Below are 18,736 nucleotides of genomic sequence, written 5' to 3'. Positions count from 1 at the left end.
TTAAAATATATTAAATAAAATAGTGAATTATAATTAATAACTATTTAATTAAATTCATCTTTAATTTAACCATTTTGTAAATGCATAATACATAAATAACTATGTAAATAATCTAAAAATTAAGTTAGCTAATTCTAAATTAATTTCCAATTTTATTTTTAAAATATTTTTTTAAATGTAATTTTTCAATATAAATAAAAAAACAGACTATTGTCAATAAAAAAAAAATTTTTAATTTAACATAGTATATAGATAGATTTTTTTGATAAATCACAATTCAAAAAAGTATAAAAACACAGTATATATGTATAAAAATATAGATTTAAAAGAATGGATGGATTGATGAGAGGAGTAAACAAATAAAAAGGTAGTAAGATTTGAAATTAAACTGATGATTTTATAATGAATTAGTTAAGTTTATATTGATAAATTAATTAACGAAATAAATAGATAACACTCATTACTAAGAAATAAGAATGGAAAGTCAAGCATTTCCATTAATAAATTAATTTATTTACTTAATAATTAAAACAAAATAAAGCCAAATAAATTTCAGATAAATCATTGAATAAACTTTAATCAATGTTTCATTGATTTCTTGCTGCTTGAGTTTTTAGAGTTAGTTTTTATTTTTTTACTTTTCTTTAAGTGTTTTTTCTTAGATTTATTGTTGCTGTTTAAAGTATCATTTTTTTTAGATATTCTCTTTTTAATTCCTAGTTGACTAATTATTCTATTGTAACTTTCTAAATTCTTTTTAGGTTTATCTGATTAGCTGCTTATTGAGGAGTGTGATAAAGAGGTAGATTAGGTTGTAGAAGATTTGCTTTCCTTTCTTTCTGCAGAGGAAGATTGTTTATTTTACCAAATAGATTTAGGGCCTTGGGAAGAGCTTGCACTTCTTTGTTCGATGCTTTGAAGTATTCTCAAAAGTTTATTGCTAACATTTTTAGTTTTGGGAGAGAAAGATACTGAGCTGACTTAGTGGGAGGAAGAGGATGCAGAAGAGGATCTTTTTGTTGATTTAGATTGTCTTCTCTTCTCTTTTGAATGGGATTTTTCAGCTTTATGTGATGCTTAAACGCTTTTAGATGGGGAAGAGTGAATCACTTTTTCTATTTTAGAAGATTTGTTTCTTTGAGATTCTTTCTTTTTATTTACTAAGGGAGACCTAGATCTTTCAGCTGAATTTTCTTTTTCTTGATGACGATTTTATCTTTATTTCTTTTGAGGAGTTATTGATTTTTTATCAGTATTACTTTTTTATGATTTACTGTTTATCTTGGAGTCTACTGAGGCATCTTTATTTTTCTTTGAGTGGGAAGAAACAATTGATACATCCTTTGTTTTCTTTGAATGAGAGTCTGTTGAAACATCCTTGCTGTGCTTTTAATTAACTAATTTGTTTAAAGGTGAATGAGATCTCTTAGAAGATTTAGATTCATTTCTACTATGATGAGTCTTTGTCTTCTTTTCTTCTTTCTATTTATTAGATTCTTTTTTCAATGAAACAGCAGAGCTTTATCTTTAGCGCTATAGTTTTTCAGTAGTTGATTGAGCGACAACACTTTGCTTTTTTTGAGGTGGAGTCAACTCTCTTATAGGCTTTGATGATGATTTCTTTCTGATATTTGATGAAGTGGATCTGCTTGAGGATCTCTTCTAAGCATCTGAGTGACCTTTGCTTTCATGTTTTAAGTGGGAAGCTGATTAACTTTTATCAGTGCTTTTTTTATTATTTTTGATTTGTATTGGTGATTTAGCAAGAAGTTTCTTTGTTTCTGATGGGTGTGATGATTTTTTTTCGTCAGATTTTAATCTACGAGCAGATTTATCAGTTGAGCGTTATCTATCTTTTGATTAGGTTTTAATATCTTATTTAATAACCTTCTTCTTTTATTCAACAGAAGAGCTTGAAGTCTAAGCAGGTTACTTTTTTAAGGCACTTCTGCTCACTGAGGTGTTCTTAGCTTGTTTATTGGCAGACTTTGACTTGGACTGAGTACTTGAACTTCCCCTTGAGCCTACATTCTTGTCAGATTTATGTTTAGTAGACTATTACAAATCCAAAAGTTTTTCAGTCAGTTTGATTTGTCTTCTCGATCTAGTGTGGGATTAAAGAGCAAAAACATCACTTTTTCTTTCCTTAGAGTTGCTGTGATTTCTTTCTTTCTTTGAGTTATGCTCACTTTTGCTAGAACTTTGTTTTCTTTGATTTGCAGGTGCTTTAGGTTCTCTTGATTGGCTAGTTTTTTTAGATTTAGAATCCTTGTTTGCTGCTGTTTTTGAAACAGATCTTTTGCTTTAATCTTATTATTTCTCATGCTTTTTGGAAGAGTTTTATTTTAATTAAGAAGCAGAAGCTTAAGAAACAGAAGAATTTTTCTTGCTGGCTGAAGAGAGACTGACAACAGAGTTCTCAAGCAATTTGAATGTAGGCTTAGGGTCTCTCTTAGACTTTCTCATAGAGCTGTCTTGAGAAGAAACGGGTTACTTTGCAGCTTTACTTTGTTTAGGAGAAGTTGTTTATTTTGTATTTTATGATCTTTGTTTGAGAGAAGCAGCTTTTTTAATTTTGGAAGAAACATCCTTCAATTTATTTAAAAAATCAACATTCTTCTTATTCTTTTTAGACTACTCGCGATGTTGTGCAAGATTTTGTGATTATTTTGCTTCTTCTTCCTTAGAAGAACTTCTTTTTTTATCGTTATTGATTTTTTTATTTTTTTAGACCTATTTAGAATTAATGGAAAGTTGTTATTTTTTATTACTTGCCTTTGAAGCTGAAGGTCTGGAGGCATTCCCTTAGCTCACTTTTGGAGCCTTTGTAATCTTTTTAGCTTTTTAAGGCTAGAAGGAAGCTAAGATTTCCTTCACTCCTTTACTTGCTTTTCTCTATTTACTAATCTTCATTAATCTTTTTACTTTTTATCTCAAATTACCTTTCTCTATTTTTTGTTTTTGATATAATATCAATATAATTTTTGATTTATTTTTTGATAGCGCTTATTTGTTTATTTATTATTTTCTTTTATTTTTTTGCTTGTTTGTTTGTTTATTTTTTTGTTTGTTTCTCTATTTATTTATTTGTTTTTTGCTTGTTTTTTAGTTAGTTTTTTTTCATTTAGGCATTCTATCATAAATCAATTCAAAATCTTTTCATTCAAACATCCGCCCTCTCATCTATTTTTAAAATTCCTTTTACAATTTTAATTTTTCTTCATCTTTACCATAAAAAAACAAGATTGGTCTTTATTATAGATCAATATTCCCCTTTTATTAACAAAAATCAGTTTAGTGCTTAAAAACCCTTTCTCTGTTATTAACCAGCAAATTTTAGAAGTAATTTACTTTATTATAAAAAAAATTTGCATATTAACTTTGAATTTTATTAATAAATTAATACTTATTTTTAAATAAAACTCATTTTTGTTAATATTTTGCAAATTATAAAGCTAATTATTTGTATATAAAAGCAACTATTTACCTTAGATTGTTTTTCAGAATAGATTTTTAGTTATTAGTTTTTATATTCAATATATTAAAATATTTGTAGTAATAAATATTCATTTTTAATAAAAAAATAGCTCAATTAAGCATTTATTTTTATCATTTAACAACTCTAAAAAAATTACAAATTTTAAAAATCAAACAAATAGAATGAATTTTAATTAAAATAAATCATTACTGTCTATTTTTTTAATTATTTTTCCCATCACTTTTTCAATTCTCATTTTAATTCTAACATAATCTTTCCTTATAATTTAATGAATATTTTTTTGCTCTAATATCTCAAAGAGGATTTATTGAAGGATATTTTTAAAATATAATTATCTTATATTAGCTGTATTTGAATAATTACTTCTTGAGTAGAAAACATATATTAACTAAAATAATAAATATAATTTAAAAAATCAAAAGAAAATTTAAAAAAATAAAAAATGAAAGGATATATTTTGACCAGAATAAACAAAAAAATAAAAAATTTGAAATCAAAGATTTAATTTTTCAAAAAGAAATCCAAGTTTTTAATCAAATATCTTTATTAAGTAAGTTTTCACTTTAACTCATCATTATTTTATTGAAGAATTTGAAAGTTTATATTTAATAATTTTACTTTAAACTTAATTAATTAGCTTTTTAATTGTCATATTTTAGTAATCCTCACAAAAAATATATAAAATAATATTAATGATATTCAATATTCTATTTTAATATTAGTTTAGTGAAATTTTAATTTATCTCTTTTGTTTAAAAATATTTCAATGAAAAATCTAATCTTGTACTTTACTTGAAATTTAATTGGAATATCTATATAATTAATAAATAAATTATAAAAAAATAAATAATAAATTTAAAATTAATGCAATAATTTATTTTAATATTAAGTATTTATAAGAAGTTGCCTATAAATTTAGATTTTTTTTTTAAAATTTTTTAAAATTTAGTGTGAGAATGAATTATTTGAATTGATAATTAGATATACAGTCAGCGTTTTATTTATAAAATAATACATTTTTTTGTTTGGCATATTTAAAGTGATATTTTCAGATTCAAATAACAGTATTTGTAATAAATTATATAAATTCATCACATCAGCTTATGTTTTTAAAAATAAAATATTTTCAAAGATTGTTTACTTTTGATTAGGATTTAAACAAAATTTTTAGGTATAAATCAAAACATGATCATCAATCAATTTATAAAAAAACAAAATTAGTAAATAAATATTTTTATGAGACATATTTATGAAGAGTTAAACTTTTTAATTTATAAAATTATTAAATTATAGGATTGTCTTAACTAACTTTTAGTTGATTTTCAAAATATAGTTATCTATTTTATTATTTAAAATAAATCAATTTTTTATAAATTTTAATTAATATTATTTTACTTCAGCCTTCTATAATTATTTTGAGAGTGAATTCTCCAATTAAATACACTATTATTCATCTAAACTTTAAAATTAAAAGTTATAATTTCAACAAATAAAATTTTAAATCTATCTAAAATTTTTTAATAAAGAAATAATTATATTATCAGTTCTAAGATTACAACTAAGAATTTTTAATTATTTAAATATATTGAAAATTAGTATGTTTTGAAAATTTAATTATGTTTTAATTAAATCTAATAACTATAAAAAGGGGATTTATATTTTAAGTCCACAGAATGTTATTTACAAATTTTCGTACATTAAAATTAAGCATTTTGAAAGAGAGAGTCCGCACAGTTCGCAATTCAAACAGAATAGTTAAAAATCATAAAAATGTAAAATTATTTTTTTTAATTAATTTTTTAATAAAATGATAGAAGTTATGATAAACTCATAAAATCATCTAATAATATAATCATATATTAATAAGCTGCATAGCTAAAATATAATTTATTTTTTTATTAGAAATTAAATTATGATTAATAAAATATTAAAATTGGGTTTGTTGTTAGTATTTGACTTAAATTTATAATAAATAATGAAGAAAGTTTAGAATTTTTGTATTATTTATAATTATTTAATCTTAATATTAAAAATATATGTCCAATAAAATTTTTAAATTTGTTATTTTTATTTAGACTTCAAATATTTTTTAAGTTTAATTTTATTTTTTTAGATGTTTATTTTATTTTATTTTTAAAAAATATATTGGTGACTGTACAAGATAGTCAATATGTATTTGCTACTTATTTGAACAAATGTGTACAGTGTGCAGTCAGTGTATTTTATTCAAAGAATTATAAAAAAAAATAGCTTTCGTTAGGATTTTAGTTGTGTTGTGATGAGTAAGTAAAAAATTCGTTTTATTTTATTTTGTTTGTAAGTAAGTAATTAAATAAATATACAAGTTAGTTAGTTATTAAATGACAAACTGGTTTAATTAGCTAAAAGCTAAGTCAAAAGCTTAAAAAATCAATTCTCAATTATTAGTTTACTAAACAATAAATTAAAATTTTTACCGTAAATCAAGCATCAAAGTTGTGATATTCTGGCACTAGGCTATTCCTCTGCCTAAATCATTTGCACCTTCATCTTGAATATTATTCGAACTTTAAATATAAGAATAAATAACGAATTAAATAAATAAATATGGAGGAGAAAGGATTGTAAAAAAACAATGGCTTTCGTTAGTATTTTATTTGTGTTGTGATGAGTAAGTTTGTTATATTTTATTTTGTTAGTAGGTAAGTAATTAAGTATGTAAATAAGCAAGCTAGCTAGTAAATGATAAACTGGTTTAATTAGCTAATAACTAAGTCAAAAGCTTTAAAAATAAATTCTCAATTATTAGTATATCAGACAATAAATTAATTTTTTACCGTAAATCAAGCATCAAAGTAGTGATATTTTTGCATTAGCCTATTCCTTATGCTAAATATTTTACACCATAATCATTCATTTTATTGTCCCTTTAAATATAAGGATAATGAACTAATTAAATAAATAAATATAAACGAGAAAGGATGATAAAAAAACGATGACTTTTGTTAGTATTTTAATTGTTTTGTAATGAGTAAGTAAAGAAATTCGCTATATTTCATTAGGTTAGAAATTAAGTAAGTAAGTAAATAAATAAGCAAGTTAGTTAGTTAGTAAATGACAAGCTGATTTAGTTAGCAAATAACTAATTCGAAAGCTTAAAATAATCATTTCTCAATTATTAGTTTATCAATCAATAAATTTATTTTTACACTAAATTTAGAGTCAAAGTTGTGATATTCTTGCTAAAGGATATTCCTGTGCCTAAAAAAAATGCACCCTTATCAATATTATTCCCTCTTTAAATATAAGAATAAATAACGAATTAAATAAATAAATATGTAGGAGAAAGAAAGGATGGTAAAAAAACGATGGTATTAGTTAGTATTTTAGTTGTGTTGTGATGAGTAAGTAAAGAAATTTGTTATATTTTATTTGGTTATTAAGTAACTAAATAAGTATGTTAGTTAGTAAATGACAAGATTGTTTAATTAACTAATAACTAACTAAGTCAAAAGCTTAAAAAATCAATTCTCAATTATTAGTTTATCAATAAATCAATAAATTAAATTTTTACTGTAAATTCAGCGTCAAAGTTGAGATATTTATCCAGTTGGCTATTTATGGGCCTAAATATTCTGCACCCTTATCACCAATATTATTGAAACTTTAAATATAAGAATAAATAACGAATTAAATAAATAAATATGGAGGAGAAAGGATGGTAAAAAATCGATGGCTTTCTTTAGTATTTTAGTTGTGTTGTAATGAGTAAGTAAAGAAATTCGTTATATTTTATTTGATTAGTAAGTAAGTAAAATATGAAACATAGTTAGTTAGTAGATGATAAGCTGGTTTAATTAGCTAATAACTAAGTCAAAAGCTTAAAAAATCAATTCAAAATTATCAGTTTATCAATCGATAAATTAATCTGTTACCTTAAATCAAGCGTCAAAGTTGTGATATTCTCCGACTTAGCTATTCCTTTTCCTAAATCTTCTACACCATTATCTCCAAATTTATTGCTCCTTTAAATAAAATGAAATAATTAAATAAATAAATAAATAAATATAGAGTTCGTTAATATTTTAGTTATGTTGTCATGAGTAAGTAAAGAAATTAGTTATAATTTATTTGGTTAGTAAGTAAGAAAGTAATTAAGTAAGTAATTAAATAAGCAAGTTAGTTAGTAAATGATAAGCTAGTTTAATTAGCTAATAACTAAGTCAAAAGCTTAAAAAATCAATTCACAATTATCAGTTTATCAATCGATAAATTAATCTATTACCTTAAATCAAGCGTCAAAGTTGTGATTTTCTTCTACTCAGCTATTCCTGTTACTAAATCTTTTACACCCAGCTCACCAATTTTATTGCTCCTTTAAATATAAGGAAAATGAAATAATTAAATAAATAAGGAGGAGAAAGAATGATAAAAAACGATGGCTTTCGTTAGTATTTTAGTTGTGTTGTGATGAGTAAGTAAAGAAATTCATTATATTTTATTTGGTTAGTAAGTAATTAAGTAAGTAAATAAGAAACATAGTTAGTTAGTAAATGATAAGCTGGTTTAATTAGCTAATAACTAAGTCAAAAGCTTAAATAATCAATTCTCAATTATTAGTTTATCAATCAATAAATTTAATTTTTACTTTAAATTAAGCGTCAAATTTGTGATATTCTTCCATAAGACTACATATGTGCCTAAATCTTTTGCACCCTCATCACCAATATTATTATAACTTTACATATAATTATAAATAATGAATTAAATAAATAAATATGGAGGAGAAAGGATGGTAAAAAAACGATGGCTTTCGTTATTATTTTAGTTGTGTTGTGATGAGTAAGTAAAGAATTTCGTTATATTTTATTTGGTTAGTAAGTAAATAAGCAAGTTAGTTAGTAAATTATAAGCTGGTTTAATTAGCTAATAACTAAGTCAAAAGCTTAAAAAATCAATTCTCAATTATTAGTGAATCAATCAATAAATTAAATTTTTACTCTAAAATAAATTACAAAGTTGTGATTTTCTCGCACTAGGCTATTCCTGTGCCTAAATCTTTTACACCCTATGCATCTATATTATTAGACCTTTAAATATAAGGAAAATGAACTAATTCAATAAATAAATATGGAGGAGAAAGGAAAGTAAAAAATGATGGCTTTCGTTTATATTTTAGTTGATTTGTGATTAGTAAGTAAAGAAATTATTTATATTTTATTTGGTTCGTAAGTAAGTAAATAAGCATATTAGTTAGTAAATGGCAAGATTGTTTAATTAGCTAATAAATAAGTCAAAAGCTTAAATAATCAATTCTCAATTATTAGTTTATCAATCAATAAATTAAATTTTTACTGTAAATCAAGAGTCAAAGCTGTGATATACTTCCACAAAGCTATGCTTGTTCCTAAATCTTTTACACCCTTAACACCAATTTTATTGCTCCTTTAAATATAAGGATAATAAAATAATTAAATAAATAAACATTTAAAAAGAATTGTAAATAAAAGATGGCTTTCGTTAGTATTTTAGTTGCTTTGTGATGAGTAAGTAAAAAAATTCGTTATATTTTATTTGTTCAATAAGTAAGTAACTAAATAAGCTAGTTAGTTAAATAGTAAATGATAAGCTGGTTTAATTAGCTTATAACTTAGTCAAAAGCTTAAATAATCAATTCTCAATTATTAGTTTATCAATCAATAAATTTAATTTTTACTTTAAATTAAGCGTCAAATTTGTGATATTCTTCCATTAGACTATATTTGTGCCTAAATCTTTTATACCCTCATCACCAATATTATTGTAACTTTAAATATAATAAAAAATAAATAATGAATTAAATAAATAAATATGGAGGAGAAAAAGATAGTAAAAAAATGATGGCTTTAGTTAGTATTTTAGTTGTGTTGTGATGAGTAAATAAAGAAATTTGTTTTTTTTATTTATTTAGTAAATAAATAAGTAAGTAAATAAGCAAGTTATTTAGTTAGTAAATGATAAGCTAGCTTAATTGACTGATAAATAAGTCAAAAAAACTTTAAATTAATAAATTCTCAATTATTTGTTTACCAATCAATAAATTTAATTTTTACCTTAAATTAAGAGTCAAAGTTGTGATATTTTTGCACAAGGCTATACTTGTCCCTAAATCTTTTGCACATAATGCACCAATTTTATTATCACTTTAAATATAAGAATAAATAATGAATTAAATAAATATGGAGGAGAAAGGATGGTAAAAAAACAATGACTTTGGTTATTATTTTAGTTGTATTGTGATGAATAAGTAAATAAATTCGTTATATTTTATTTGGTTAGTAAGTAAATAAGCAAGCTAGTTAATAAATGACAAGCTGGCTTAATTAGCTAATAATAAGTCAAAAGCTTTAAATAATCAATTCTCAATTATTAGTTTATCAAACAATAAATTTAATTTTTACCTTAAATTAAGCGTCAAAGTTGTGATATTATTGCACTAGGCTATTCTTGTGCCTAAATCTTTTGTACCCTCATCACCAATATTATTGTAACTTTAAATATAAGAAAGAATAATGAATTAAATAAATAAAAATGGAGGAGAATGGATAGTAAAAAAACGATGGCTTTCATTAGTATTTTAGTTATGTTGTGATGAGTAAGTAAAGAAATTTGTTATAATTTATTTGGTTAGTAAGTTAGTAAATAAGAAAGTTAGTTTTAAATGACAAGCTGGCTTAATTAGCTAATAACTAAGTCAAAAGCTTAAAATAATAAATTCTCAATTATTAGTTTATCAATCAATAAATTAAATTTTTACCTTAAACTAAGCATCAAAGTTGTGATATTATTGCACTCTGTTATTTATGTGCCTAATTTTTTTGAACCCAATGCACCAATATTATTCTGACTTTAAATATAAGAATAAATAACGAATTAAATAAATAAATATGGAGGAGAAAGGATGGTAAAAAAACAATGACTTTGGTTAGTATTTTAGTTGTTTTGTGATAAGTAAGTAAAGAAATTAGTATATTTTATTTGGTTAGTAAGTAAATAAGCAAGTTAGTTAATAAATGAGAAGCTGGCTTAATTAGCTAATAACTAAGTCAAAAGCTTTAAATAATCAATTTCAATTCTCAATTATTAGTTTATCAATCAATAAATTTAATTTTTACCTTAAATTAAGCGTCAAAGTTGTGATATTCTTGCACAAGGTTATACTTTTACCTAAATTTTTTGAACCCTCATCACCAATGTTATTCTCACTTTAAATATAAGAAAGAATAACGAATTAAATAAATAAAAATGGAGGAGAATTTATAGTAAAAAAACGATGGCTTTCATTAGTATTTTAGTTATGTTGTGATGAGTAAGTAAATAAATTCGTTATATTTTATTTGGTTAGTAAGTAAATAAGCAAGTTAGTTAATAAATGACAAGCTGGCTTAATTAGCTAATAACTAAGTCAAATGCTTAAAATAATCAATTCTCAATTATTAATTTATCAATCAATAAATTTAATTTTTACTTTAAATTAAGCGTCAAAGTTGTGATATTCTTGCACTAGGCTATTCCTGTGCCTAAATCATTTGCACCCTATGCACCAATATTATTCTCACTTTAAATATAGGAATAAATAACGAATTAAATAAATAAATATGGAGGAGAAAGCATGGTAAAAAAATGATGGCTTTTATTAATATTTTAGTTGTGTTGTGATGTATAAGTAAAGAAATTAGTTATATTTTATTTGGTTAGTAAGTAAATAAGCAAGTTAGTTAATAAATGAGAAGCTAATAACTAAGTCAAAAGCTTAAAATAATCAATTCTCAATTATTAATTTATCAATCAATAAATTTAATTTTTACTTTAAATTAAGCGTCAAAGTTGTGATATTTTTGCACTTTGCTATTCCTTTACCTAATTGTTTTGAACCCAATGCACCAATTTTACTCCTACTTTAAATATAAGAATAAATAACGAATTAAATAAATAAATATGGAGGAGAAAGGATGGTAAAAAAACAATGACTTTGGTTAGTATTTTAGTTGTGTTGTGATAAGTAAGTAGAGAAATTAGTTATATTTTATTTGGTTAGTAAGTAAATAAGCAAGTTAGTTAATAAATGACAAGTTGGCTTAATTAGCTAATAACTAAGTCAAAAGCTTAAAATAATCAATTCTCAATTATTAGTTTATCAATCAATCAATAAATTAAATTTTTACACTAAATTAAGCGTCAAAGTTGTGATATTATTGCACTAGGCTATTTCTGTGCCTAAATCTTTTGTACCCTCATCACCAATATTATTATCACTTTAAATATAAGAAAGAATAACGAATTAAATAAATAAAAATGGTGGAGAATGTATAGTAAAAAAACGATGGCTTTCGTTAGTATTTTAGTTATGTTGTCATGAGTAAATAAATAAATTCGTTATATTTTATTTGGTTAGTAAGTAAATAAGCAAGTTAGTTAATAAATGACAAGCTAATAACTAAGTCAAAAGCTTAAAATAATCAATTCTCAATTATTAATTTATCAATCAATAAATTTAATTTTTACTTTAAATTAAGCATCAAAGTTGTGATATTTTTGCACTTTGCTATTCTTTTGCCTAATTCTTTTGAACCCAATGCACCAATATTATTCTTACTTTAAATATAGGAATAAATAACGAATTAAATAAATAAATATGGAGGAGAAAGCGTGGTAAAAAAACGATGGCTTTTATTAATATTTTAGTTGTGTTGTGATGTATAAGTAAAAAATTAGTTATATTTTATTTGGTTAGTAAGTAAATAAGCAAGCTAGTTAATAAATGACAAGCTGGCTTAATTAGCTAATAACTAAGCCAAAAGCTTAAAATAATCAATTCTCAATTATTAGTTTATCAATCAATCAATTAATTTAATTTTTACTTTAAATTAAGCGTCAAAGTTGTGATATTCTTACACTATGCTATTCCTGTGCATAATTCTTTTGAACCCTCATCACCAATGTTATTCTCACTTTAATATAAGAAAGAATAACGAATTAAATAAATAAAAATGGAGGAGAAAAGATAGTAAAAAAAACTTTGTCTTTTGTTATTATTTTAGTTGTGTTGTGATGAGTAAGTAAATAAGCAAGTTAATAAATTAAAAACAGTATTATCAATGAGAGAATTTTTATAAGGTAAATCTAAAATCAAGCTTTACTTACCAATTTTCATTTTATTAAGTTTTTAATTGGTGGGTTATATTTTAATATTTATGAAATTATTTTAATTATTTTTTAACTATAGGCAATTTTTTGCATTTGAAATATTTTTGAAAATTTTACTTATCACCTCAATAGATTTTATTATTAATTAAATAATAAAGTCTATTTTTTTTATTGTAGATTGTATTAATAGATAATAATTTTATCTTTAATTTAAAAGTTTTTAACTTTTAATAATTAAATATTGTATTTGAATTCTTAAATAATAATTTGTGGATATTTAATTTTAATATAATTACCTTAAATTTATTTCGATATTTTGAAATTCTCTAATTTTATGCAAATTCTCCATACGATTTATTTTTATTTACTTGATATCCTAAATTTGAATCTAATTTTAAGTAAGTAATGGAGCAATAGATCCAATGTTTATAGCCTCAACATTTTTTAAAGGACCTAAATAATGTTATGATATAATTTATTTCATATCATTTTAGTTTGATTTGAATTTGTTTGAATTCTATTCAACAATAATAGAAAGAGAATCCCTCTTGACTCTTTCCCAAACAACTAATTGTTTAATAAATTTAAATATTTCAGTGTTTTCCTTAATATTTATTTTTTATTTTTTGAAAGGCTCTTCATATTATTTTGAAGTCATATTCATGAAAGTAGCTCCTGTTTATTCTTTCAAAATTAAGTAATTGTCAAGCAAAGATAGTAGTAAGCCAACTGAATAAGAATCCGACTTAAAACAAAAATTTATTTGTATATATTAAGAAGTAGTTATAACAATAGTTACTTTTTTAGAGTATATCTTATTTTAATCATCATTTTTAGCTAAAATTTCAGGTGCCATGTACGCCCAATTTCCTACCATCTAAAAATATATTAAAATTTCTTGATAATTAATTGTATATTAACTAAAATGACTTACATCTAAAGTTTCAATTTATTCACAATTTTATTCAAGTTAAGCTGATAATCCAAAATCGCCTAATATTAAAATGATTAAATTGTTTTTAAAAATTAAAAAATATCAGGATAAATTACATAGTTTGATTTCAAGTTGATTGCCATCCAAACAAACCAAAAAATTGTCAGGTTTAATATCTCTATGAATAATATTAAAACAATGAATATAATTGACAGAGTCAATTACTTGGATTGCAATATCCAATTTTTCTTCATCACTAAACTCTTTTTCTTTTCCTTATCTTTCTAGATATTCCTAAAGTGAGCCTTTTTTACAATAAATAATATGATAAAATTATTATAGATATTATAACCTCAACAATAAATTTGTAGCTTATTATTGGTTATCTTAGCCTAATATGTACTAAAATACATTAAGTGGTATATTTAATACTTAAATTTAATTGAATAAAAAATTAAAATATTTGCAATGTTATAAATTGTTATTTAAAAATTTACATGAACACTTTTCTAATTCAAAAACCACATATCTTTCAGGTGCTGTAGCTTATTCTATGACATAATTGTCATACAGCTAAACAACTAAAGGTGTTTTTAATTATTACATTATTCTAATTTCATTTTAAATTTCTTGCTCGTTTACTATCTTTTGTATTTTTAATACTATTTCCTTGTTGTTGAACTTAACTTTTTTAGTAGATAATACCATACCAAAGCTTCCAAAATTAAGAATTTGGAAATTTTTTGCATATTTCTTTTCTTCATATAGACTTTTTAATAACTTGGATAGAATTTCTACTTTTGTAAATTGTTGATTAGTATCTCTTTTCATTATTCTTGAATCTGTGTTATCAATCAAGATTTGTGCATCCTTCTCAAATTAAGTTTGCTTAGAAAAGATTATTATGAAAATCATAAAATTAATTATTTGGAATGTAAAATATAAATATTATTATATTTTTACTTTCTTTTTTTCAAGTTCATTAATTTGATTGAATATTTATTATGCTTACTACGGAATTTGTTCCTATCAATAAAAAAAAATAATTAATGTTTATTCTCTATTACAAGCAGGGCTGAGCAGTTCGGATCCGATATTTTCCAATACAATCTGAAGATCAAAAATTTTATTAAATTGACTTTTATTATCAAGAAGCAAAGTTTAGCATTGCATTAAATATTTTGAATTAAATGGTTAGTTAATTATATTAGCCAAAAAAAATTAGTAAATATTTTCATTACTTCTAATATCATAGATGATAGTGTGAATTTCAGTGGTTTTCCATGAAGTTTAATAAGTTCAGAAAGTAGGTCTCCTGAAGTTGTCCTTTCCAAATAATTTGGTTTTAAGCAAATCTCGACTATTTTATAAATATTAGAATTTCTATCAATCTAATATTTCGAAGCTATTCCTTCTCCTTAATATATCTCTCTTTTTATTTCAAAGCCAATCCAATTTTGATTTAGAACATTTAGATTATCTAGCTCAAGTAATACTAGTCCTAGAGAAAAGAGGTCCGACTTTAAACATTAAAATTAAATTAAAAATTGAAAGATTAGTTTTGTTTAAAAACCTGAATTCTGGATTCTCCATTTTCTACCTCTGGAGCGAAGTAAGCTTCAGTTCCTTTCTATAGATTAAAATAATCTAAGATTAATTTTAAATAATATTTTGATGTTTACCTTTGATGGGTAATGGGTTTTCGATTTTGTTATTGCAGATGCAAATCCCAAATCACCTTGTATCAATAATTTTTTTAGTTGATAAATTTTGTAAATAATAAAATTTTTTACAGATTTTGATTGTAAATCCATAAGTTTGAGAAGGACAAACTAGGAAATTATGAGGCTTGATGTCTCTGTGCATGATATTTTTGGTATGGAGGGTATTTAATCCTTCTAACATTTGAATAGCTATTATTTCCTTTATTTCTTGAGATGGAAGTTATGTGTTTCTTAAATAATCGAAGAGCTGTTTAAGATTTTCTATTTACAAAATTAAAACAAATATCTTTTAATAGTTATTAAATTAAAAAAAAATATTTTTAAAATTTGCTCTCTATAAATTTAAAAACATATTTTAATTTAAAAGTCTTTCTAAATTAAAAATAATAATCAATTAAATTCGATAATTTAAACTAATTTTGTTCATTATATTACTAAATAATTTATTTTTTATTAAATTTAATTTAATTTAAAATAAATAAAAGCTTCTTAAAAATAAATAAATTTTCTTATTTATTAGATTTTGAAATTTTTATTTTATAATTTTATAATCTAATGTACTAAAAATTTAATTTTAATTAATTTTTAAATTAAACAATTTTAATCTAATTTAACTAAAAATTTATTTTCGATTAATTAATTCTAATTAACCATTAAAATATAATTTTTTAATCAATAATTTAAATTAAAAAAATTAAATTATTATATTTTAATAATTCTAATAATTTTAAAAAAATAAAGTTTATTGACAAAAATAAAAATGATTATTTAAAAAATTTATTAATGAGATATTTATTTAATTTAAATTATAAAAACTTTATTCATAAAATTTTGTTAATTATTAAAAAATGCATTATAAAATTTAATTTAGAATTATAATATGGGGTTAATAGATTATAAAATTTCGATTAACTAATCTTCTAGAACATTTAATTTAGAAACCTTCTAAAATTCAATAGAAATTTATTTAAAGATACTTTTTTTTGGGGAGTAATTAAAAAATTAAAAATAATAAATTTTTATAAAATAAATAATTTCTATTATAGTTAGCTACCAAATTAAATAAATTAGCTTAACACAAATCTATTTCTACTTCAAAAGTAATCAAATCCAAAAAGACTTAGAAAAAATAAATATGAATTTGACTTTTTTAAAATGGAGGAACTTCAATAATCATAAATGATGTAAAAAATAAAATAGCATTATATTTTTTTAGCTTTTTCATGCATATTTTTTTAAAAATTGGGGGTGAAAAAAATGGAGGAAAAATAATATTTTAAATACATTCGCAAAGCTCCATTTCCGTCACAAAAAAGGACTTCTCTTTGGGTTTTTTATTTCCATTTTTATCCACTTCTACATCTTCATCCATTAGATAGAAGCAATCATAGACATTTACCAAAAAATCAGATTAGCTGAATTTCTGAAGCAATTCATATTCTTTTTTCAAAGATTCGATGCCTTTCAAACCCTCTTTGCTAGTACATGTTAAGAATTTAAGGGCAACCATGCGATTACTCTTAATGTTTTGAGCCTTCAAGACTAGGGCATAAGCACCGCTGTTTAAGTACTCGAAATTTTAGAATTATTTTTTCTGGTTGAGGATCAATTTGATTATTTCTTTCAAACCATGCTTTTGTATCTGACAATCCTCGGGGATCTATTCTGATATTCCGTTTACTAATTATTAATAAAATTCTATGGACTTTTTTGATTTTAATTAATTCTATCCCATTGAGGTGAGGAGTTGGCTTGGCTATTAACTTTTTAAGAGTAGGCTGTAAGGTATGCTTTTTTTACTAAAAACAGTTGTTTTTTTTTTATGTGAAAAAAATATATGCAAAAGAGATTTTGAGTATCACTATTTATAGAGATTAATTCAAAGAAATTCGATTAATTTAGCTGATAAAAAAAAAGCCTAATCAAGATGAAGATTTTATTAGTTTTCAAATATAATAGCATCTCTCAAATTATATCATTAAATATTCTAATGCAAATTAATAAAAATAATATTAATTTTTTATAAAAAAATGTAATAAAATAATATATTGAATAATTATAATAAAACATAATTTATTTTAAAATAAAAAATAATAATTATTTTTATTTTATAAACAAAAAACCACATGAGATAATAAAATAAAATTGTTTTATCTTATTAGTAAGTGTAAAATAAATAAAAATTAAATTATTTTAAATATTTAAATTGGCAAATTCATTTAATATATTAATAGAAGTAAAAAATTGAGTATCTAATTCTAAAAAATACTGATACATCAAAGAAATTCAAAGTTTGTTATTAATACCTAGTTGAGCTAAATACTAAAAGCTTTACCCAGTTATAGGTATTATGGTTTTTAGCATAGCCTATATATCATAGAGTTGGTAGAAATTTATTAGCTAAACATTTGAGTACTTTGATTAGTTTCTTACGGCTCTTTATATTTTTTGATTACATTTTTTGAACAAAATTTCAGGCTAAAATTTAAAAACAAATTCAATTAATTAATGAATAATAATTAATGGAAAAGCTCATTTACTTTCATTTAAAATATCTGTCTATATTAATTAATTGAGTCTTAAGGAAAAAGTCTTAACTTATTTATCAATATACTAACATCTTTTACAATTTATTTATTTTTTTCTTTCTCAAAACCAAATAGCAGTTTAAACAAATCAATAAATTTTTTCATTTCTTTTTTTAAAAAAATTTGTAATAAATTTTTTCATAAATATTCCTGTTTGATGGATTTTTTCAATTTCTTTATAAAAAAACTACATAGAAATATTTAAAAGTAAATATTAATATGTATATTTTATTAAATTAATCTTACTTCACTTTTTAATATTTAAGTTAATTAAATTATAAGATTTTAACAAATAAATATTATTTTGTTAATCATAATTCACATTTCTCGTACTAATCTATATATATTATCATTAAATTATAGACTGAATATCTTCAAACCTCAATATTTTTTATGCAAATTTTTTACTCTCAACTTGAATATGTACTAAAACAATAGTTCTATAGCTAAAAGTCATAAAATAAATTATTAATTTCAAATAATAAAAAGAATAATTTGGTTTTTGTAACACTATCTTACATTTATAAATATTAATCACATTGAACATTAATTTTTATTAATATTTTTTTATTTTCTAAATAAAACAATTATATAAGGATTTTTTTTCATTTTTTTGAAAGAAAATTCATTTACATAGATTTTAATAAAATTCATATTGAAATAAAAATTATTTTTGAAATAAATGATAAATATTCTAAATCCTCATTAATTAACAGCCACATAAATAAATTAAGGGCTAAAAAAATTATTTTATAGTAATTTTTTATTAAATTTAGTGTGAGAAAGTAATTATGTGAATAGATAATTAAATATACAGTCAGCCTTT

General features: G+C 22.2%; 2 protein-coding genes across 2 annotated transcripts; both read right to left on the bottom strand. All coding sequences in view use genetic code 6, as the record gives it.

The window, feature by feature from the left end:
• Nucleotides 1–579: 579 nt before the first annotated feature.
• Nucleotides 580–2,913, bottom strand: TTHERM_00752080 (hypothetical protein; the record flags this gene model as incomplete). The annotated part of the gene is made up of 1 exon (XM_001018307.1): nucleotides 580–2,913. The coding sequence occupies one exon, from the start codon at nucleotides 2,911–2,913 to the stop codon at nucleotides 580–582; it is 2,334 nt and encodes a 777-aa protein (XP_001018307.1).
• A 1,733-nt stretch (nucleotides 2,914–4,646) lies between these two features.
• Nucleotides 4,647–17,148, bottom strand: TTHERM_000751040 (kinase domain protein). Its single transcript, XM_012798180.1, has 27 exons — nucleotides 16,607–17,148; nucleotides 15,392–15,583; nucleotides 15,281–15,336; nucleotides 15,172–15,228; nucleotides 14,840–15,118; nucleotides 14,562–14,624; nucleotides 14,096–14,486; nucleotides 13,715–13,903; nucleotides 13,599–13,657; nucleotides 13,464–13,541; nucleotides 12,961–13,409; nucleotides 10,633–10,722; nucleotides 10,275–10,364; nucleotides 9,919–10,008; nucleotides 9,571–9,660; nucleotides 9,195–9,284; nucleotides 8,834–8,923; nucleotides 8,479–8,568; nucleotides 8,127–8,216; nucleotides 7,764–7,853; nucleotides 7,414–7,503; nucleotides 7,053–7,142; nucleotides 6,688–6,774; nucleotides 6,316–6,405; nucleotides 5,956–6,045; nucleotides 4,895–4,958; nucleotides 4,647–4,836 (listed from the first exon to the last, which is right to left on the bottom strand). Exons 1-27 carry the CDS (start codon nucleotides 17,055–17,057, stop codon nucleotides 4,822–4,824), a joined length of 3,600 nt encoding a protein of 1,199 aa, XP_012653634.1. The 5' UTR covers nucleotides 17,058–17,148; the 3' UTR covers nucleotides 4,647–4,821.
• Nucleotides 17,149–18,736: the final 1,588 nt, after the last annotated feature.

This window comes from Tetrahymena thermophila (assembly GCF_000189635.1).
Source record: "Tetrahymena thermophila SB210 genomic scaffold scf_8254598, whole genome shotgun sequence".
Taxonomy (NCBI): domain Eukaryota; phylum Ciliophora; class Oligohymenophorea; order Hymenostomatida; family Tetrahymenidae; genus Tetrahymena; species Tetrahymena thermophila.
This window is presented reverse-complemented; position numbering and strand designations above follow the sequence as displayed.